Below are 20,437 nucleotides of genomic sequence, written 5' to 3'. Positions count from 1 at the left end.
GGCTCATGCCTGTAATCCTAGCTACTCAGAAGGTTGAGATCTGGGGATTGCAGTTCAAAGCCAGCCCGGGCAGGAAAGTCCATGAGACTTTTTTTTTTTTTTTTTTGGTCAGTAGTGGGGCTTGAACTCTGGGCCTGGGCGCTGTCCCTGAGCTCTTCAGCTCAAGGCAAGTGCTCTACCACTTGAGCCACAGCGCCACTTCCGGTTTTCTAGTGGTTTATTGGAGATAGGAATCTCACGGACTTTCCTGCCCGGGCTGGCTTTGAACCGTGATCTTCAGATCTCAGCCTCCTGAGTAGCTAGGATTACAGGCGTGAGCCACCAGCGCCCGGCTTCCATGAGACTTTTATCTCCAACTAACCACCAGAAAACTGGAAGTGGTGCTGTGGCTCAAGTGCTAAAGATCTCCCCTTGAGCTGAAGAGCTCAGGGACAGCGCCTAAGCCCAGAGTTCAAGCTCCATGACCAACAAAAAAAAAAAAAAAGAAAGAAAGAAAGAAAGAAAAAGAAAGAAAGAAAGAAAGAAAGAAAGAAAGAAAGAAAGAAAGAAAGAAAGAAAGAAAGAAAAGAAAGCGGGCTGGGAAGGTGGCTCAGGGGTAGAGCGCTTACCTTGCATGCATGAGGCCCTGGGTTCGATTCCTCAGCACCACATAAGCAAAAAGAAAAAAAGCCGGAAGTGGCGCTGTGGCTCAAGTGGTAGAGCGCTAGCCTTGAGCTGAAGAGCTGAGGGACAGCGCCCAGGCCCAGAGATCAGGCCCCACGACCGAACCCGAAAGAAAGATACGTACATACCAGCATGCACACGCACGCGCACACAGTTATTCATGCCTGTGTGTGCCTGTGATACATGCAAGCATGTGCATGCACACACATAAATGTATGTGTGCATTGCATGCATGCTCCCATATGCACACATGCACACTCATACACCCAACCATGTTCAGGTAAAGGCTATGTATAGATTGTATGCTCCATTATCCTTAAATGCTCAAATAATCTTGTGGACCAAAGACCCCACAGCCTGTGAGCAGCCAGAGGACTAGTTATAAAGCTGCTTGCAGGAGCCTGAGAGTGTTTTTTGTTTTGTTTTGTTTTTTAGTTGGTCGTGAACTCTGGGCTTGGGCTCTGTCCCTGCACTCTTCAGCTCAAGGTAAGTGCTCTACCAGTTGAGCAAGAGAGCCACTTCTGGTTTTCTAGTGGTTTATTGGAGATAAGAGTCTCACGGGCGGGGCTGGGAAGGTGGCTCAGTGGTAGAGCGCTTGCCTTGCATGCATGAGGCCCTGGGTTCGATTCCTCAGCACCACATAAGCAAGAAGAAAACAGCCGGAAGTGGCTCAAGTGGTAGAGCGCTAGCCTTGAGCTGAAGAGCTGAGGGACAGAGGGACAGAGCCCAGACCCAGAGTTCAGGCCCCACGACCGGACCAAAAAAAAAAAAAAAAAAAAAAAGACTCTCACGGACTTTCCTGCCCGGGCTGGCTTTGAACCGCAATCCTCAGATCTCAGCCTCCTAAGTAGATAGGATAACAGGCATGAGCCACCAGTGCCCAGCTCTGAGTGTTTTGTTTTGTTTTGCTCTTTTCCATTTCCTGGAATTTGTTTTGATAAATATTATTTTATACAATCAGAGACACATGGGCATTGCACCTTCATGTTCTTCTCCTAAGAGTGTCTCCTTTGGTCTCACTGTTTGTGAATGTCTAGATTCCCATATAATTTATCATGCTCCAGAGTATTTTAGGTCTAGCTTCAACATATGAGAGGAAGCAGGTGCTTTTTGGAGAGACAGGGGTTTTTTGGTTTGGGTTTTGTTTTGGTTTTGTTGGTAGTGGGGCTTGAACTCTGGGGATGGGCACTGCCCCTCAGTTCTTCAGCTCAAGGCAAGTGCTTTACCACTTGAGCCACAGCGCCACTTCCCATTTTCTGGTGGTTAATTGGAGATGAGTCTCACAGACTTTCCTGGTTTTGAACAGCAATCCTCAGATCTCAGCTTCCTGAGTATCCAAGATTACAAGCATGAGCCACCATTGGTGGCCCAGCTTGGAGAGACAGTTTATTAAGAAGCATTTTTGTTTTGTTTTGTTTTTTTGCCATGGGGTTAAGATCTGAGGAGGGCAGTTTGCCACTGGCCTGGATGGATAAATCTGAGAGACATATCTCCAACTAACCAGAAAAAGATCAAAAGTCTGTGGCTCAAGTTTTAGAGCAACAGCCAGTGGAAAAAATCTAAGGGAGAGCTCTCAGACCCTGAGTTCAAGCCCCAGTGCTGGCACACATACAAAAGAAAACTGTGTCATGGAATTCCCCAAAGGACGTCTGTGAATTGGAACGATGCTTTATTTAGGGCAGGTCTGATATAGCAGGTAGGTAAGTAGTTAAGTAGACATCTCCATTTATCCATCCAACCCTCTGGCCATCTGTCCATCCATCCATCGGTCAGGAGCCTCAGCCTCCATCCCTTGCTGTGTAGGCATGGCTGCCCTGAAAAGGGGGCGGGGCGGGGCTCCCCACCCGCCACCCGCCTCCCCCAGCGAGGAGGAAGCCACTTCAGCCCAGTCAGCCCCGTGTGGGTTCCCAACATAAAAGGAAACAGAGAATTTGCTGTCCCAATAGGAGGAGCAAGCTTCAGCAAGCCAGGTGCCCTGGAGGATCAAAGCGGCAGGGCCACCTCCCAGGTAATCCCCGCCAGCCAGGAATGCTTCCCCCTCGGCACTGTCTTTTCTTTTCTGACCCACAGGCTACAGGTACAGTTCCCAGTCTGGCAGAAGGTCTCACGCCCTCCTGTTGGCAGACATCAGCACCCGCCTTCCCCAGGCTGTCCATCAACCTGACTTCAAAGGAGCCGCTTCAGTGCCTCCCTGCCCAGCAGCATTGCTGCTGCTGCTGCTGCTGCCACCACCGCTGCTGCTGCAGGGGGACAAGAAAAGGGCATCCACTTTTCACTGGAAGGACCCTGGCAGACGCCCACCTCTGCCAACACGGACAAATTCCAGCGGGCTCTTGTTTCCTTACTGAAGAAACTGAAAAGATGAGGCGAGCCAGGGCACAATGAGCCAGGCAACAGTGGCTCACATCTGTAATCCTAGCCACTCGGGAGGCTGAGATCTGAGGATCATGATTCAAAGCCAGCCCTGGCAGGAAAGTCCGTGAGACTCTTATCTCCCCTTAACCAATAAAAGCCTGCAAGTGGAGATGTAGCTCACAGGATGGGGCACCAACCTTGTGTGGAAAAAGCCAAGTTTCTCAAGGCCTTGAGTTTAAGCCCCAGCACCAGCACACAATAAAGTGGGGGTGGAGGGGAGGGGGAGCAGGAAGTACAGAAAGAGAACGTGATAGAGAGGGTGAGTGTGATTGAGAATGTGATAGAGGGGGTGAGTTTGATTGAGAACATGATAGGGGGGTGAGTTTAATTGGGATCCATTGTATTCATATATAAAAATGTCAGAATGAAACCACTCTTGTGCAGCTAAAGTGTGCTAATAAAATAAGCATTAAAAATAGCTGAAAGGGGCTGGGGATGTGGCTTAGTGCTTGCCTAGTAAGCATGAAGCTCTGGGTTCAATTCCTCAGTATTACATAAACAGAAAAAGCCAGAAATGGCACTGTGGCTCAAGTGATAGAGTGCTAGCCCCGAGCAAGAGAAGCTCAGGGACAGTGCCAAGGTCCTGAGTTCAAGCCCCAGGACTGGCAAAAAAAAAAAAAAAAAAAAAAGGTAGCTGAGAGCCAGTGACCCACACCTATAATCCCAGCTATTCAGAAGACAAGAGATCTGGAGGATTGTAATTCAAACCATTTATGGGTAGAAAAGTCTGAGACTCAATCTCTAAAATAATCAGCAATAAAGCAGTCTGCAGGTATGACTCAAATGGTAGAACACCGGCTAAGCAACTACAAGGCCCTGAGTTTGAACCGCAATACAGAAGGGAAAAAAGTCATTTTAAAAAAAGATAAGAAGCAAGCCAGGCGCCGATGTCTCACACCTGTAGATCACGGTTCAAAGCCAGCCCGGGCAGGAAAGTCCGTGAAACTCTTTTCTCCAATAAACCACCAGAAAACCAGAAGTGGTTCTGTAGCTCAAGTGGTAGAGCGCTCACCTTGAGCTGAAGAGCTGAGAGACGGCGTTCAGGCCCAGAGTTCAAGCCCCATGACCGACAAAAAAAAAAAAAAAAGATAAGCAAGTAGGCTGGTCTGAGATGGGAGGATCAGGCTTCAAAGAGACGCTTATCTCTAACTAACCACCAAAAACCCAGAAGTGGAGCAGTGGCTCAAGTGGTAGTAGATTGCTAGCCTCGCGCACATAAGGCTCAGGAACAGTGTTCAAGACCTGAGTTCAAACCCCAGGGCCTGCACACACACATACATACACACACACACACACATACACACACACACACACACACACACGTTATGGGGAAACACAAGATTAGGAATGCAGAGGTCCTGGGGTGACTGGAGTGTCAGAAAATGGCAGGTAGGAGGTAATCAGCAGGCCATGGGCCATAGCCTGGGGACAACTGGCCCTGTTAGACAGGAACTGCAGGAGCCAAGTCTCTGGAGGTCACTGGGTAGAGGGAGGTAGGGCCTGAAATGCCCATACCAAAGGCGTGTGCAGATGGGAGCCAGAGCCTCGGGTCCCCAGTGTGTGTGAGACGCAGTGTGTGCTGGACACAACTGCATGAAGGACTGAGGGGAGGAATGAATGAACAGAGGAACAGACGAAACACCCCACTCTGGGCCTCACACAGTCAGTCATTCATGCCACTAGGGTCCTTCCATTCTGAGGGCCAGCCTGAGGTTTATGTTTATGAGCGGCTGCTAATCTGCACTGGCTCACACAGATGGTGACAGAATGGTGTTGGGTGCAAACCCAGGCAGATGTGGTGGGGAGGGGCGTTGCACCCACATGCCACGTGCTGTGAGTTTCACACGGGGCCAAGGCCAAGCACCAGCTGCTGGATACAATGGCCCTGAAGCAGGCTGCTGCCTTATAAGTAAGGACAATCACCAGCACAGGACCCAGCACATCCCACCAAGGCCAGCAACTCAGCCACGTGCTTCCAAGCACCGTGTTTATTACACAGACCCAGAGTTGGCAGGCTGCTAAAGTGCATTCTGTCCCCAAAAATATAGAATCCCCAACTTGCACCCCAGAAGCCTCATGAGATCAGAGGCAAGTAAATGCACCAGGAGATTTATTCCCAAGACAGATCTGCTGGTACCCCAAATGCTGGAGAACAAAACCTACACTGGTAAGTGCTCATACATCGCTGGTCTGGAATCCGTTTTGAGAACAAGATCAAGGAAATGATTCTTGCCGTTTTACCGTACAGATTTTGAGGAACCCTCACCACACACTTTGTCCACAGAGAATATTTTGCCATGCCACAGGCATGGTAAAGTAACAGCTTTGTGTTACCACATTGGGGAGTTTTCAGGGGTTCTAGCGGGCAATGCCATTAACTGGTAGTAAGATGCAAACTGGAAACATAGCTACTTTCAAAGAAAATAACACTAGTCACCGGGCAAGGTAGCTCATGCCTGGAATTCTGACCAGCTCAGGCAAAAAGTTTGTCAGATTCCATCTCAACCAATAAAAAGCTGGGCATGGCAGTTCATGCCTGTCATCCCAGGGATGGAGGTGGGGAACATAAATAGGAGAATTTGGGCTTAGGCTAGCTTGAGCACCTAAGTAAGACCCTATCTCAAAAGCAACCAGAAGCAAAAAGAGTAGCTGCTTAGCAAGCACAAGGTCCCAAGTTTAAATTCCAATATCACCAACGAAAATAAATAAATAAATAAAATAACATTAGGCTAAATTCATAAATCTATCAGAGGCTCACATCAGTGGCTCACACCTGGAATCCTAGCTACTCAGAAGGCTGAGATCTGAGGATTGCTGTAGAAACCCATCCCAAGCTGGAAATTCCATGAGAGAGACTCTTCAATAAACTACCAAAAAGCTGGAAGTTGAACTGTGGCTCAAGTAGTAGAGAGCTAGCCTTGAATATACAAGCCCATAAGCAAGCACTTAGGACCTGAGTTCAAGCCCCAGCACAAGAAAAAAAAAGTATCTCAGGAAACACTAACGAAAGCACGTGCAAGCAAATCTCTTTCACTCAGATAAACTAGGAGATAAACTAGGAAGTTACCAGCAGTGTGCAGAACCTTAGGGAGAGGCCTCAATCACAGAGGGGTGGAACAGAGGAAGGGGTAAGGCAATGCTTGGTCCAAGGACACAATGCTATCGGCCAGCAACTTCCAAAACTCTTATCACGCCAGTACGAAAGTATTTGCAGCCTTGCCCTTGTCCTTGTCCTTGGGAGTTCAGAACTCCAAAGGGAGAACATGATACAAAAGAACATGGCACAATCACTCCAGCTTGAGTTTCAGGGAGGAGGGACCCAGCTAACAGGTTTGGGACCTTGAGTGTGGCTGATGATGTCAGCACCTGCCTCACACCACTGGAAGAGCTAGGGGCCTGTCTGCCTGGGGCTGTAGGCATGGGGCCACTGAGGTTTGCAATTTAAGGATTCTTTGAGGTTCAGTGTCCTGAATAAATGTATGGGAAAGAAAGGCAGCTGGGTGCTGGTGGCTCACACCTATAATCCTAGCTAGTCAGGAGACTGGGATCAGAGGATCGTGGTTCAAAGCCAGCCTGGGCAGGAAAGACCTTGTGACACTTACCTCCAATTAACCACCAGAAAATTGGAAGTGGAGTTATGGCTCAAAGAGCTAGAGCTCTAGCCTAGAGCAGAAAAGTTCAAGGACAACAGGCCCTAAGTTCAAACCCCATGACTGACAAAAAAAGAAAGAAAGAAAATTTCAGCCGGGTGCCGGTGGCTCACGCCTGTAATCTTAGCTACTCAGGAGACTGAGATCTGAGGATCATGGTTCAAAGCCAACCCAGGCATGAAAATCTATGAGATCCTTACTGTCACTGAACAACCAAAAAGCCAGAAGTGAAAGTATGGTTCAAATGGTAGAGCACTAGGCTTGAGAACAAAAGCTTAAGGACAATGTCCAGGTCCTGAGTTCAAGCCCCAGAACCACCTGGTAATAAAACCACCTGGTACCACAGGAGACAGAAAGCTAATGTTCCCACAACACACAGGTGTGAGAACAATCATAATAGGGGCAGAAACAACCAGCGAGTATAAACGAAAGGACAAGCGGTAATTCCAGGGGTCAAGGGGACGCAGGACAATGAAGATCACGGTCAAAGTCTCTGTCAGCTCCCAGCATTTATTTGCCCAGCCCATTTTGGCACTGGAAAGTGAAGTTCAGGTCTATGTGGAGCTTAGCTGGGTTGGTACAGGGTAGAAAGCTGAATTCAGCACTGAGGATGCAGCTGGACAGATACCAAGAGCCCTGGCCACACTGAGGAATCACAGAGCCACGGCCAGCACTAACAGCTCGGTCAGCAAGCAGCTGGCCACACAGATGGCAGGGCACACTGTACATGGTGTTCCAAGAGCCACTGCGACCAAAAGGGCCACACCCACCTGAGGCCATCTATGAGAAGAAGGCAACTCTCCTGGACACAACTGACCACCAGCCCTCAAGGGCCATCCACTGCTAGGGGTGAGGCTCACAGCTATGTGCAAAATCAAACAGGAAGCCTAAGTGGCATTGGGGTTTTCTGAAAGAGCCACTGACAACGCAGCCTTGTGGCTAAGGGACCGTGCAAGTTCTAGCCAGCACCCTAGGTTTTCTCGGAAGTCATTCCAGAGGAGACCGGAGAGGCTAGCAAGTGCTTAGGGTGGGGTATCAGTTTGTGGCAATGGCACACACTATGCTTCTAAAATGAAACACTTGCAAACACTAGACAGACTGGAAATCCAAATAAACCTGTATTTTGGTACAGTGTGAGAGAGCACTTTTGGGGTTTTTTTGTTTGTTTGCAGTACTGCGACTTAAACTCAAAATCTCACTTGTTTTGTTTTGTTTTGTTTTCCCACTCACAGCTAGGATCCTACCACTTGAGCAACAAACACCTCCACTTCTGGCTTTTTGGTGATTAAGGAGTCCCAGGAACTTTCCTGCCAGGGCTGGCTTCAAACAGTGATCCTCAGATCTATTCTCCTGAACAGGTAGGTGTGACCACTGGTACCTGGCCAGAGCACCTTGTAAAAGCTTATGATCTACAGCACTAGTCTTAGGGACAGTGACCAGACCCTGAGTTCAAGCTCCAGAACCAGCAGGGAAAAAAAAAAAAATGACATGGTAAAAGCATGTGATCATCAATCTAGTTTCTTTGTCTTTTAATCATACACAAGAGGCCTAAAAAGCACAGTATGGGCTTATCTTGGATTATTAGTAAGTGTAGGCAGAAACTGAAGTTAAAGAGCAAGGTAAATCAATCTGTGTGGTCAGTGACATAGCACTTAAAGTTGTTCTGACAGCATCATCTGGCTAAAACCAGGCTTGCCAGAGGGAAAGGAAAAAGGTCTTTGAGGGACAGACAAGAGTGAGTGCTGTCCTAATGTGGGCTGCTGTGGTTTCCTTGGGTATAGTTTGAGTATGCCCTCCAAAGGCTTATTAACACACAGCCAACTCTCACATGAGGTGTTAAGCATCAGCGGGATCCTCTGGGACGCAGAGCCTAGTGGAAGGTGGTTAGCTTATTGGGGAACTGAGCTGTTCCCGAGAGTCCAACCCCTGAACTGTAACTTGACTTCTTGCTTCAAGATAGGCTGCACCCTGTCCCCACCGGAGGCTGAACCAACAGTGCCTCCTTTCTCCAATTTCAGCCTCCACAAGTGGGATAAACATTCTTTTCTTTATAAAGTTAACATACCTCTGGTATTTCGTTATAGTAACTCCTTAGAAAAAGTGATCAGAGCCTCACACTCCAGAGCTCACCCTGCCCATCCTTATAGTGTGTACTCACAGAAATGTGGATCTTCTCTGAGGATACTTCCCAGCCTAAGAACTCACAGTCCTTTAGATCAGTGGGCACTGTTAAGATCTACAGCCACACTGTTATAAATACATGGGACACTGTCCCAGGCGGCACCTGTTTTCCTGGGTTAAGGAGTAAGCTGTCCACTCTTGTGTCTTTTGCAAATCCTCTTTGCTAGCCCAGGAACATCCCAAGTGACTACTACCCTCAGCTGGTCCTCTCCAGAGGTACCCCCATTCTTCCTTCACCCTAACATCCTCTTGAAAAGAAGCCACCATCAGGACACTGGTGGCTCACAAATGCAATCCTAGCTACTCAGGAGTCTGAGATCTGAGGATCATAGGCCAAAGCCAGCCCAAGCTGCAAAGTCTCTGAAACTCCTATCTCCAGTTAACCACCAGAAAACTGGCTCAAAAAAACTGTGGCTCAAAGTGGCAGAGTGCTAGTCTTGAGCAAAAGAAGCTCAGGAACGGTGCCCAGGCCCTGAGTTCAAGCCCCAGGACTGGCAAAAATAAAGGCAAAAAAGAAGAAACCCTCGCTGAACACCCCCCCTTCCCCGCCCCCCACCCCGTACCGCAGCCATTTCCCTTCCCCAGGGCCTACGGGCCCACCTGGCCCAGGTGTCTAGAAGACTCTCAGTGAATGGACGCCTGATTCAGGTCCTCATCCTTGCTCCAAAGTCGGCCAGTTCTGCAAATGACTTTGAGTAGTTCCGGTTCAACGTGTCCCAAGGAGCGTGTTGACATTCCTGACTACGATTGTGAATGCATTCTTGGAGGGTAAAAATTAACCAGCGTCAGCCATGGCAGACTGCTGGCCCCCACAAGCTCCTTGTCCTGATCCAAAAGGCTGCTGGACCCCTCCAGTGCTCACGGCCCCAGCACCACTTACAGAGCCAAGCTCCAACCAAGGCCAGCTTCTACATTGTGCCTTCTAAAACGCAGCCAAGGAAACCCTGTGTAATTGCTCTCATAGATCATTCACTCCAGCATGTGGTTCCCAGATTGAACCATTTATCCAAATTAAAACCATTCTCTAGAAACAACATCAGATCCTTTTAATTGAAAAAAAAAAAAAAAAACAAGCAGCCCTGAAGGCTTTTTTTATTTTTATTTTTTTAATGAAAGACATTCTTCCTGCTTTCTCATTCCATTAATCACTGAGTTTACACAATCTGTCAAAATAGCTTGGTAAGCTTTCTCCCATTTCTGGCAGTATGGCGGGTATAAACACAGAAGGTCTGAAAGTGGAGGAGACCTGTGTACCTATGCTTAAACACTATCTTTCTTCATAGCCAAAAGGTTGATACAACCCAAGTGTCCATCAACAGATGAATGGACCAGCGTGATGTAGCATGTCCACACAAGGGATATGACTTGGTCTTAAAAAACCTCCTAATACATGCTACGGCATGAACAAACTGCCAGGCACCAGTGGCTCACATCTTCAATCCTAGCTACTCAGGAAGTTGAGACTTGAGGATCCAGCCCAGATAGGAACATCCATGAGACCTTTACCTCCAATTAACCATCAAAGAACTGGAAGTGGAACTGTGGTTCAAAAGGTAAGAGTACAAAAGCTGGGGGACAGCACCCTGAGTTCAAGCTCCAGTATTGGCACAATAGATAGACAGACAGACAGACAGATAAACAAACCTTGAAGAAATTATGCCAAGAAAACTAAGCCAATCACAAAGAACAAATTCTGTGTGGTTCCACCTAGATGAAGCCCATAGATAGTAGTATGGCGGTCCAGGTGCAGTGGCTTATACCTATAAACTTAACAACTTGACTTCCAACTGACATTGGAAGAATGCAGGTTTGAGGCCAATCCAGGACAAAAAGTTGTGGGTATCCTTTCTCAACCAATAGTTGGAACATGATAGTCCATTATTGTAATGTGAGCTGTTCAATAGGCTGACATCAGGAGGATCACAGTTTGAGGCCAGTCCAAAAATATCTGAGGATTCCATGTCAACTGAAGAAGCTGGGTGTGGTGCTATGCACCAGTCATCCCAGTTATGGTGGAAGCATGAACACACTTGGACAAAAAGCAAGATTCTGTCATTGTAACTCTTCTGTACAGTATTTTCACAATAATATATATATATATATATTGGGAAAAAAAACCCACAAGACTCTATCAGTGCAAAAAAAGAGCTGGAGGCATTTATTTTTTAGGGGTAGAGCACCTGCCTAGTAATTATTAAACCCTAGTACCACCAAAAAAGAAAAAATTAGAATGACAATTGTCAAGGAGTCATCATTTAACAGGTAGAGCTCCAGTTTTACAAGATGAAGGAATCCTGGACAGATGGTTATATAGCATGGTAATGCATCCAAGCACTATTAATTGTTAAAATGCTAAATTTCAGCTGGGCGCCGGTGGCTCACACCTGTAATCCTAGCTACTCAGGAGGCTGAGATCTGAGGATCACGGTTCAAAGCCAGCCCTGGCAGTTAAGTCTGTGAGACTCTTATCTCCAATAAATGACTAGAAAACCAGATGTGGCCCTGTGGCTCAAGCTCTAGTAGAGTGCTCACCTTGAGCTGAAGAGTGCAAGGACAGTGCCCAAGCCCAGAGTTCAAGCTCCATGACCGACCAAAAAAAAAAAAAAAAAAAAGCTAAATTTCATACCATTCATATTTTACCACAATATTTTTTATTATTGTGAAAATACCATACAGAAGGGTTACAATTACATGGGCAAGATAGTGAGTACATTTCTTATCAAGCATTGTACCACAATATTTTTAAGTCTGTGTTCTTTAATCTCCAACCACTGGCAATCTTTCCAAGAATATAACTAGCTCAGATCTTTCCAACAATCTACATGCAAAGATACACACAGAACATACATGACCAACAGAGAAATGGTTAAACCCATCCTTGTGTCCCATTCACTCTCCACAGAAGAATTACTTACAAATTGGGATGTACTGAAATTGCTATGGTGATTTTAAAATGCAGGGTACAAAAATAATACAGTTTGACCTCAGCTGGGTCAATTCAAGAATACAAGAAAAGGGACATGTGAGCAAGGCTAACATAATAGCATCTGGGGGGTTAGAATTCAGCTCATAAGGAGGCTGGGAAGGTGGCTCAGTGGTAGAGCGCTTGCCTTGCATGCATGAGGCCCTGGGTTTGATTCCTCAGCACCACATAAGCTGAAAAAGCTGGAAGTGACGCTGTGGCTCAAGTGGTAGAGCGCTAGCCTTGAGCTAAGGGACAGCGCCCAGGCCCAGAGTTCAGGCCCCATGACCAACAAAAAAAAAAAAAAAAAAAGAATTCAGCTCATAAATGTTCTCCAGAAGCTCATGTGGCTCTGGGTTGACCCTAACCTGTGGCACTACTGAGAGATGTGGACCCTTGGGGGTGGGGCTTAGCGAGAGGAAGTTAGATCATAGAGGACATTAGGGCCTAGACACATACTCTCTCTCTTTCTCTTCTTCTCTCTCTCTCTCTCTCCCTCTGTTTTCAGCTTCTCTGACAGCTGATCTCCACAATGAGTCTTTTACACACACACACACACACACACACACACACACACACACACACACACACACACACACACAGAGGCTAAAAGATAATGCAAACAACTGGCCATGGACCAAAATCTGTGATACCACGAATCAAAATAAATTTTGCTCTTTTTTTACCTTGACTTTTTTTCATGCATTTTGTCGCACACTGGAAGATGACAGAGTGCAGTAATATTTGAAAGACAATGTTCCTGCTTGTGTTTCCTACCTGTAACCAAGTCTCTGATGAGCACCTATTTTGTAAAAATTAGTCAAAAATCCCCCAGTTTGAAAGCAAAGGCAGCCAGGCAGGCACCTGTGGCTCATCCCTGTAAGCCTAGCTACTCAGAAGGCTGAGATCTGAGGGTCATAGTTCAAAGCCAGCAGGACAGGAAAGAGACTCTTACTTCCAATTAAGCACAGAAGTGGAGCTGTGGCCCAAGTGGTAGAGTCCTAATTTTTTTGTGTGTGTGTGAAAATACTGTACAGAAGGGTTACAATTACATGGGCAAGATAATGAGTACATTTCTTATCAAGCATTGTAGGCTCCTCCTTTGTTTCCCCTTCCCATCCCATCCTCCCCTCACCCTCCCCCACACACTAGAGTCCTAATCTTGAGGGAAAAAAGCTCAGGGATAACACCCAGGCCCTGAGTTCAATCCCCAAGTCTAGCAACAAAAATTAAAAAAAAAAAAAAAATGAGTGAGGGAAAGCAAAGGCACACATTCTTAATCAGATTACACGCACACACACACACACACACACACACACACACACACACATGTGCACACACATCATCCTGAGCCCTGAGCCCCACACACGTGTATGAATCTCCTTTCCTCCATCCCTGGACATTGCACTCCGCAGCCCTTTCCAGACAAGCTGACCTGGAAGCACCTGTCCCCACCAAAGTGACAAATGCTTTTGTCACACAGGCCTCTGCTGTGTCACCAGTCTAGGCCAGTAGCCCCACCTCCCAACCAGGAGTCAAATAAGACCTCCAAGAACAGGGAAGTCTTCCCAGCAGCGGGAAGGGCATTTTTCAGGCCCCCAGGCCAGGGTAACTCAGCAAAACCACAGTAGCTGTGGGCCTGGAGCAGCAAGCGCTGAAAGGAGGACAGACACCCGAAGCAGCACCCCGCCCTGCTCCCTGCCCTGCTCTCGGCCCAAGCTCAGGGTTCCAGGCAGGTGCGTCCCACGCTGCAGGTGAGGGATGACCAGTGCACCCAGGACAAGGAGTGATTTTGCCCTCAGTTGGTGAGATGCCAGAGCTTGGACTATTTCCCCGTCTCCCAGTCTGAATACACCTTTGATCTACCTCCAAAATGACTAGTGAGGAGAGAGGTGGACGCCCAGGGAAATCTCTAGGAAAGGTGATGGATTACAAAGTGGAGAGGAACGCCAGGCCCAGGCCCAGGGAGGCCTTTGTTCTGGAAGGAATGTGCACAGGCGCCCTGGCTAATGGCCCAGCCTGGCCCCAGGGCCGCCAGTGGGCCCAGCCAGATGTGGTCTTACACAGTTTATTGGAGCTATGCTCCAAGGTAATGGGGGGAGCTCAGATTCCAGAATCCTCTGGTGGGAAATAACCAGTGCCCCAGTGCCTGGAGTGGGAGGGTCTTGCCTATTAAAAAAAAAATTAAAAAGCAACTGCAGACAGCCCTGATCAGCCCTACCCATCAATGAAGGAGCAATTTATTTATTTTATTCCTGCAGTGACTGCATCTGCATTCTCCTGTAGTCAACAAAGCAAGCATTGGCTCCTAGTTCTCAAAGCAGTTCCACAAAACCTATACACAAGCGGTGCCACATTATATAGTCTACTCCACACTGTTGCACTGTGCAACACTTAAGATCACGAAAGAAGGTGCACGCCTTTGGTCCACTTGGAAGTGCCCCAGGACGCCATGGGGTGTGACCTGGCAGTGCAGGTGTGCATAATCATGAGCAGGCACTCAACTTCCTGGGTTTAACAGTAACACAAGGAAGCCCAGCACCGGTCGCTCACGCCTGTAATCCTAGCTACTCAGGAGGCTGAGTTATGAGGATCGTGATTCAAAGCCAGCCTGGACAGGAAAAGTCTGTGAGACTCTTATCTCCAGTAAACCACTCAGAAAACCAGAAGTGGCGCTGTGGCTCAAGAGGTAGAGCACTTGCCATGAACTGAAGAGCACAGGGACGGCCCAGGCCCAGAGTTGAAGCCCCACAACCGAGAAGAAAACAAAAAAAAGGTAACACAAGGAAACACAAAGAAAGAAATGGGAAGGGGAGGGGAGTGGAGGGGAGGGGAGAAGAGGAGAGGCAGGGAGGGGAGAAGAGGAGAGGCGAGGAGAGGAGAAGAGAGGCTGTAATCCTACCTACTCAGGAGACGTAGATCTGAGGATCACAGTTCAAATCCGGCCCATGCAGGAAAGTTGCTAAAACTCTTATCTCCAACAAACGGAAGTGGTGCTGTGGCTCAAGTGGTAGAGCACTAGCCTTGAGCTGAAGAGCCCAGGGACAGCGCCCAGGCCGAGTTCAAACCCCACGACCGACAAAAAAAAAAAAAAGAAAGAAAGAAAGAAAGAAGGAAGGAAGTGGTAGAGCACTAGCCTTGATTGAAAACAGCTCAGGGACAGCGCCCAGACCCCAAGTTCAAGCCCTATGACCAACTCAAAATAAGTCAAATTGCCAACACCAGTGGTTCATGCTTGTGTTCTGAGATCTGAGATCTGAGATCTGAAAATCACAGTTCAAAGCCAGCCCAGGCAGGAAAGTCTGTGAGATTCTTCTCTCCAATTAAACACCAGAAAACCGCAAGTGATAGAGAAGAGCCAGGTGTCAGTAGCTGGTGACTGTAATCCTAGCTACTCAGGAGGCTGAGATCTGATGATCCTGGTTCAAAGCCAGCCAGGCCAAGAGAGTCCATGACTTATCTCCAATAAACTACCTATCTTATCACCAATAAACTATTCAGAAAAATCCAGAAGTGGCTCTGTGCCTCAAGTGGTTGAGCTCTAGCCTTGAGTACAAAGAGGCTGAGAGAGAGTACCCAGGATGTGAGTTCAAGCACCAGCACTGGCCAAAAGAGGGGGGGGGGAGGGAGGGAAGGAGAGAGGGAAGAATAGAATAGCATCTTCCTGGGTGCTACCTGGACATCTTCTAATGCCTCAGAAACAGAAGAAGGTCTACAAAGGATGTGGGAATGTGATTATCTCTCCCAAAAAAGAAGAGGAAGAGGAAGGGCCTGCAACTTCACGTGCCATAATTAGCACTAAAAGGAAGGAAGGAATATACAAAAGGGCTGACCTCAGTGTCTAAGGAAGCAGCTGGGGCTCAAGGTCTAGCTGGCAGTGCCATGGGCTCCGAGCCTGGATCTGCCCATTCAAGCTGGAGTTGGGTGGTCAGGGACTGGGGTAATCCCTGTAAGCCCGGCACACCCCGAATTCAAATCCAAACCTTGGCTTCCAGATGATGCACACAAGGTACTGAATATTACCAACCTTGCAAAAAAAAAAGAGGCCAGCAAGAGGACTTGTGAGATGAGGTGACAGATCAGACCCAATTAAGGGTGGAAAGTCACAGGCCAGCCCAGGTCATCAAGGATGGGGGTGGGTAGTAGGGCCAGAGACAAGGAGAATCTTTCTCCAGGTACAGTTCCCCCAACAGAGCACTTGTTCCTGATCTGATCAAGGAATGAATGCTCTGCCAGAGAAAATTTTGCACAGACGTGGATCCCTTCCACATCATCTTTTATTAATTTTCCCCATTTGGGATAAAACATGCTAATACTAAAATTACCACACTCTTTCAAAAACAAAATCAGCACAGTTCTGTGGGCATTTCAAGGGCTCTTCATTGTGCCATCCCAGATGGCCCCTTTGTTGCTCACCCACATTGTCATGTGCAGTCCCCAGTCTGGGCCACTTTCCTGGGAACTCAGGGAGCAAGACAGTAGGTGTCCCCCAAGGAGGACACACCCTAAAGGGGTGAACTCAACACCACAAGAAATATGCACAGGATACATTCTGATGCCTAGAGTTCAAATATTAAGTTCAAGATTTTACATTTCTTCTCTGGCAAGGAATTAATGTGATGTCCAAGGGTAAAGCCCTCAGTCGGCCTGTGCCTCTGACCACCTGGTGGGTGTCAAGTATCTACATAGGGTTTCCAGCTCTTCAAAAGGCAGAGCAGGTGCCCAGCACCTCCCAGTGCAAGACCAAGAGGCCTCCCCTGGCACTCCAGCTAGGAACATAGCTCAGCCAGACCCCTAATGGCTCCAGGGATTCATTCAGAAATTGGCTAGGCATTTCCCTCCTCAGTAAAGTGGGTCCTTGTGCACAAGAGTTCTAGGGAGCCAGGATAGGTGATTGACAGATGGAGAACTTCTGCCTTCAGTCTCTCCCACTCAGTGCTCCTGCCCCGGTGCCTCCTACCCAGATCTCAGCAACTCCTACTGCAGCCCAGGAACATATTTTGACCCTCTGCCCTTTTAGCTTGCAGGTCATATTTCCAAGTAGCTCAATTTTCAAAACATTGGATGCCAGAAGGTTACTTTGTAAAGGCTAGGAAATTTGCATGCGGGAGCATATTGTTCTACTTTCTCTATCTTCTGGGTGGTGTTTTCTTTCTTTTTCTTTTCTTTTTTTTTAAAGAAATAACTCAACTGCTGATGCTTTGGCAGCCTCAGCTGAGAAGTGCTGTCCAGACATGCTTCCCAGTCCAACTGACAGTCAGATATGCAACCAGTCAAGAGTGGAGCCAGGAACGCTGGAGTTCTGTCCCGGAATCCTAGGCTACACCACCTCATTTCCACATGGTGGGGGCAAGTGTCAAAGCCTTTCTTTGCACTTCTGTACAATGGCGTGGTAGTCCCGTCTCCCTCCAAGAGCTGTTATTGGGGTGGAGTACAATGCATACATACAAGCAAAGCCTTTAGCTCAGCACTCCTTACAGCCTTTCTGTGACTTTGGTAGGCTACCAGGACTCTAAGGTCTGGCAACCGGCCAGTTCCCCTGGGTCAGCTCCCCAACACCCAGCTCCTTTCCGCCCCCCACCCCCACCCCAGAGCCACGTGCGGGGTGAGGGGGGGGCTCCACCACCAGCTGCATCCCTCCCTACCCCCTCCAGGCCCACAAGGACTCCACACAGAAAAGCCTTTCTTAATACTTGTTGATTGATTTGCAAATATAACCTCAGAGGCCCCCAAAGTGGGAAAAAGCGAAATCCCAAGGACGGACACACCACACACACACACACACACACAACACACACACACACACACACACACACACACACACACACACCTCATTTAAAAGGGAAAAGTCTAAAGCACTTTTTAAAAAAAGAGTTAAAAGTGCGCCGATCAAAAGCCTCAAGAAACGAAGACCAAGGGTCAGAGAGATTTGTCTGAAGAGCTAGTGATGTTGGCGACGCTGTTTACACGCTCACGGAGCAGGCACTCGAGCAGAGGGGGATTAAAAACAATCTAAAAGAAAGTAAAGCAGGAAACAGCAAGCGTGGATGGGCTGCAACCAGGCGGAGGCCTTGGAAGGGTCTCCCCGGCCCACGCCCGCAGCGCGCTCGGCGGGGGGGGGAGGGTCTGGGCGGGCCTGAGGGAACCCGGGACCCCCGCGATCCACGGGTGCGAACGCAGCACGGCACCGCGGAGAGCCCGGGACGCCTGGCCCCCAGAGGCCACGTGCCACAGGTGCCCCCGGCCCGGGACCCCGCCCCGAACCCCCGCAGTAAAGGAAGCGCCGCGTCTCCCGGCCGGACACTTGCCTGGAAAGGGCGGGAGACGAGTCCTGGGCTTCTCCACGCAGCGCGGCGGCACCGGGACGCCGACTCCGGGACCTGCAGCAGGGAGCGAAGTTCGCCCGGCCGCGACGGCGACGGCGACCGTGCGGCTCCGCCCTCGCCCGCCCCGCGGGGCAGCGGGGCCCTGACCCGGTCGGCCCGCGCCCCACCGTGTCCTCCCTCGGTCCCCGCCGGGCCCGCCCAAGCTGAGCCCGTTCTCCCACCCCGGTCCTGGAGCTCCGGCAGCGCCCCAGCCCCGCGATCGCGCGGGCTCCGGAGCTCCGGTCTCCGCGGCCAGGTTTCGATGCCTGCGCGCCCGGATCTAGGTCCCGGGCGCCCCGCGTCCCGGCTCCCCGCGTGCGGCAGTCCCCGCCCGGCCCGAAACAAAGAGTGCGGCGGCGCGTGATTGCGGTCCCCGGTACCTGGGCGAGCCCGCGGCGCGACCCGGCGGGGCGATGGCCGGAGCTGGGCTGCGCGCGGAGCTGCGCGCGGGCGGGCTGGCGGGCGGGCGGGCCCGTCCTCCTGGCCGGCGGCCCCGTCCTCCTGGCCGGCCGCCCGCGCCCGCCGCAGGGCCCCCTCGAGGCGACTCGGGCAATCGCCACAACCCAGCCCCGGCCGGTCACCTGGCCTCATCACCCAACACAATCTTGGCAGATGCGCCCCTAAGAGCGCCCCTCCAAGTCCCCCGCCCTTGCGGGCCACAGTGGGGACCAGAAATTATTAGAAGACCCACAGAGCAACCCAGGCTCCCAGCAAGTAGAAGGCTCACCGGGCGGCGGAAATGTATCTGAGAAGGCCAGTTCGAGCCCCGGTTCCTGCAAAACCAGTTCACTCTTCTATCCAGGGTGTCTGAGAACCGCATCCGCCGGAGCAAGGCCCGCCCTGCCCTCCTGTAGTTTACAATCGAGTGCGGCAGCGCAAGCGTAAAGCCACGCAGCAGGCTGGGGAGGAAGCTCAGGTGTCTTAGAAGGCCCTGGGGGGTCTGGTTTGTGGAAGGCTGAGGTCAGAGAAGGCTTTAGACGTCACATGAGCCAATCGAGCGGGATTGAGGCAAGAAAAAGGAATTTATTAAAGAGGAAGGCCGGCCGCCCTGGGTTCTGAGGCTCGCTGTCCTCACTTGGTACCTTTAAGGAGAAGATGCCAGGCCATTTGACCCTGGGCATCTAGATAAAATGAATGCTCCTAGCTGGTGGCTGACACCTGTAATCCTAGCTACTCCGGAAACTGAGATCTTAGGATCAGGGTGCAAAGCCAGCTCAAGCAAGAATGTCCATGAGCCTCTTATCTCCAATTAACCAACCAAAAGCCAGAAGTGGAATTGTGATTCAAGTGGTTGAGTTCCAGCCTTGAGCAGAAATGGTCAAGGACAGTGCTCAGGTCCTTAGTTCAAGCCCCAGGACCAGCACAGAAAGCAATAACAAAAATAAAAGTTTTTAAATTAAAAAACCCTGATGCAGCCAAGTGCTGATGGATCCTACCTGTAATTCTAGCTCAGATCTCAGGAGGCTGAGATCTGAGAACCATAGTTCAAAGCCAAGCTGGGCAGAAAAGTCCCCAAGAGACTTTAATGTCCATTTAGGCACTGCACTACTTCTGGTTTTCTGGTGGTTAATTGGGAGATAAGAGTCTCCTCCACCAGCCAAGAGCTGGGAGCTGGTGGCTCACGCCTGTAATCCTAGCTACTCAGGAGGCTGAGATCTAAGGATCACAGTTCAAAGCCAGCCCGAGCTGGGAAGTCTGTGAAACTCTTATCTCCAACAAACCACCAGAAAACCGGAAGTGGCGCTGTAGCTCAAGTGGTAGAAAGCTAGCCTTGAGCTGAATTGCTGAGGGACAGCGCTCAGGTCCAGAGTTCAAGCCCCATGACCGACAAAAAAAAAAAAAAAAAAAAAAGAGTTTCAGGGACATTCCTACCTGGGCTAGCCTTGAACTGCAATCCTCAGATCTTAGCCTATTGAGCAACTAGGATTATAAGCATGAGCCACCAGCTCCCAGCAGAGTGCCAGTCTTTAATGAAAAAGCTCAGGGACAGGGCCCAGACCCTTATTTCAAGCTTCAGAAACAGTGTATGCATGCACATGCGTGCATGCGTGCGTGTGTGCATGTGTGCGCATGCACGCACACACACACACCTGTAAAGCCTGTTTCAAAAGCAGCCAACAGAAGCCATAGACACCACAAAAGGCTCCAGGATAGGAAACAGTGGACCTCACCAGGAGTCTGGCCCAGGCTTGCATTACATT

General features: G+C 49.5%; 1 protein-coding gene across 2 annotated transcripts in view; it reads right to left on the bottom strand.

Moving 5' to 3' along the window:
• Positions 1 to 19,071, bottom strand: part of Tns3 (tensin 3) — a 235,025-nt gene extending 215,954 nt beyond the window's left edge. For both annotated transcript variants that reach the window (XM_070014524.1, XM_070014526.1), the window contains exon 1: positions 18,964 to 19,071. In XM_070014524.1, the coding sequence (XP_069870625.1) occupies positions 18,964 to 19,056 (93 nt within the window). In that variant the 5' untranslated portion in view covers positions 19,057 to 19,071. The remainder of the gene's footprint in view (positions 1 to 18,963) is intronic.
• Between the last annotated feature and the right edge of the window lie 1,366 nt (positions 19,072 to 20,437).

This window comes from Dipodomys merriami, unplaced genomic scaffold, assembly GCF_024711535.1.
Source record: "Dipodomys merriami isolate MVZ:Mamm:240054 unplaced genomic scaffold, mDipMer1.0.p SCAF_98, whole genome shotgun sequence".
Lineage (NCBI taxonomy): Eukaryota > Metazoa > Chordata > Mammalia > Rodentia > Heteromyidae > Dipodomys > Dipodomys merriami.
The sequence above is the reverse complement of the archived record's forward strand: the minus strand, read 5'-3'. Positions and strand labels throughout refer to the sequence as shown.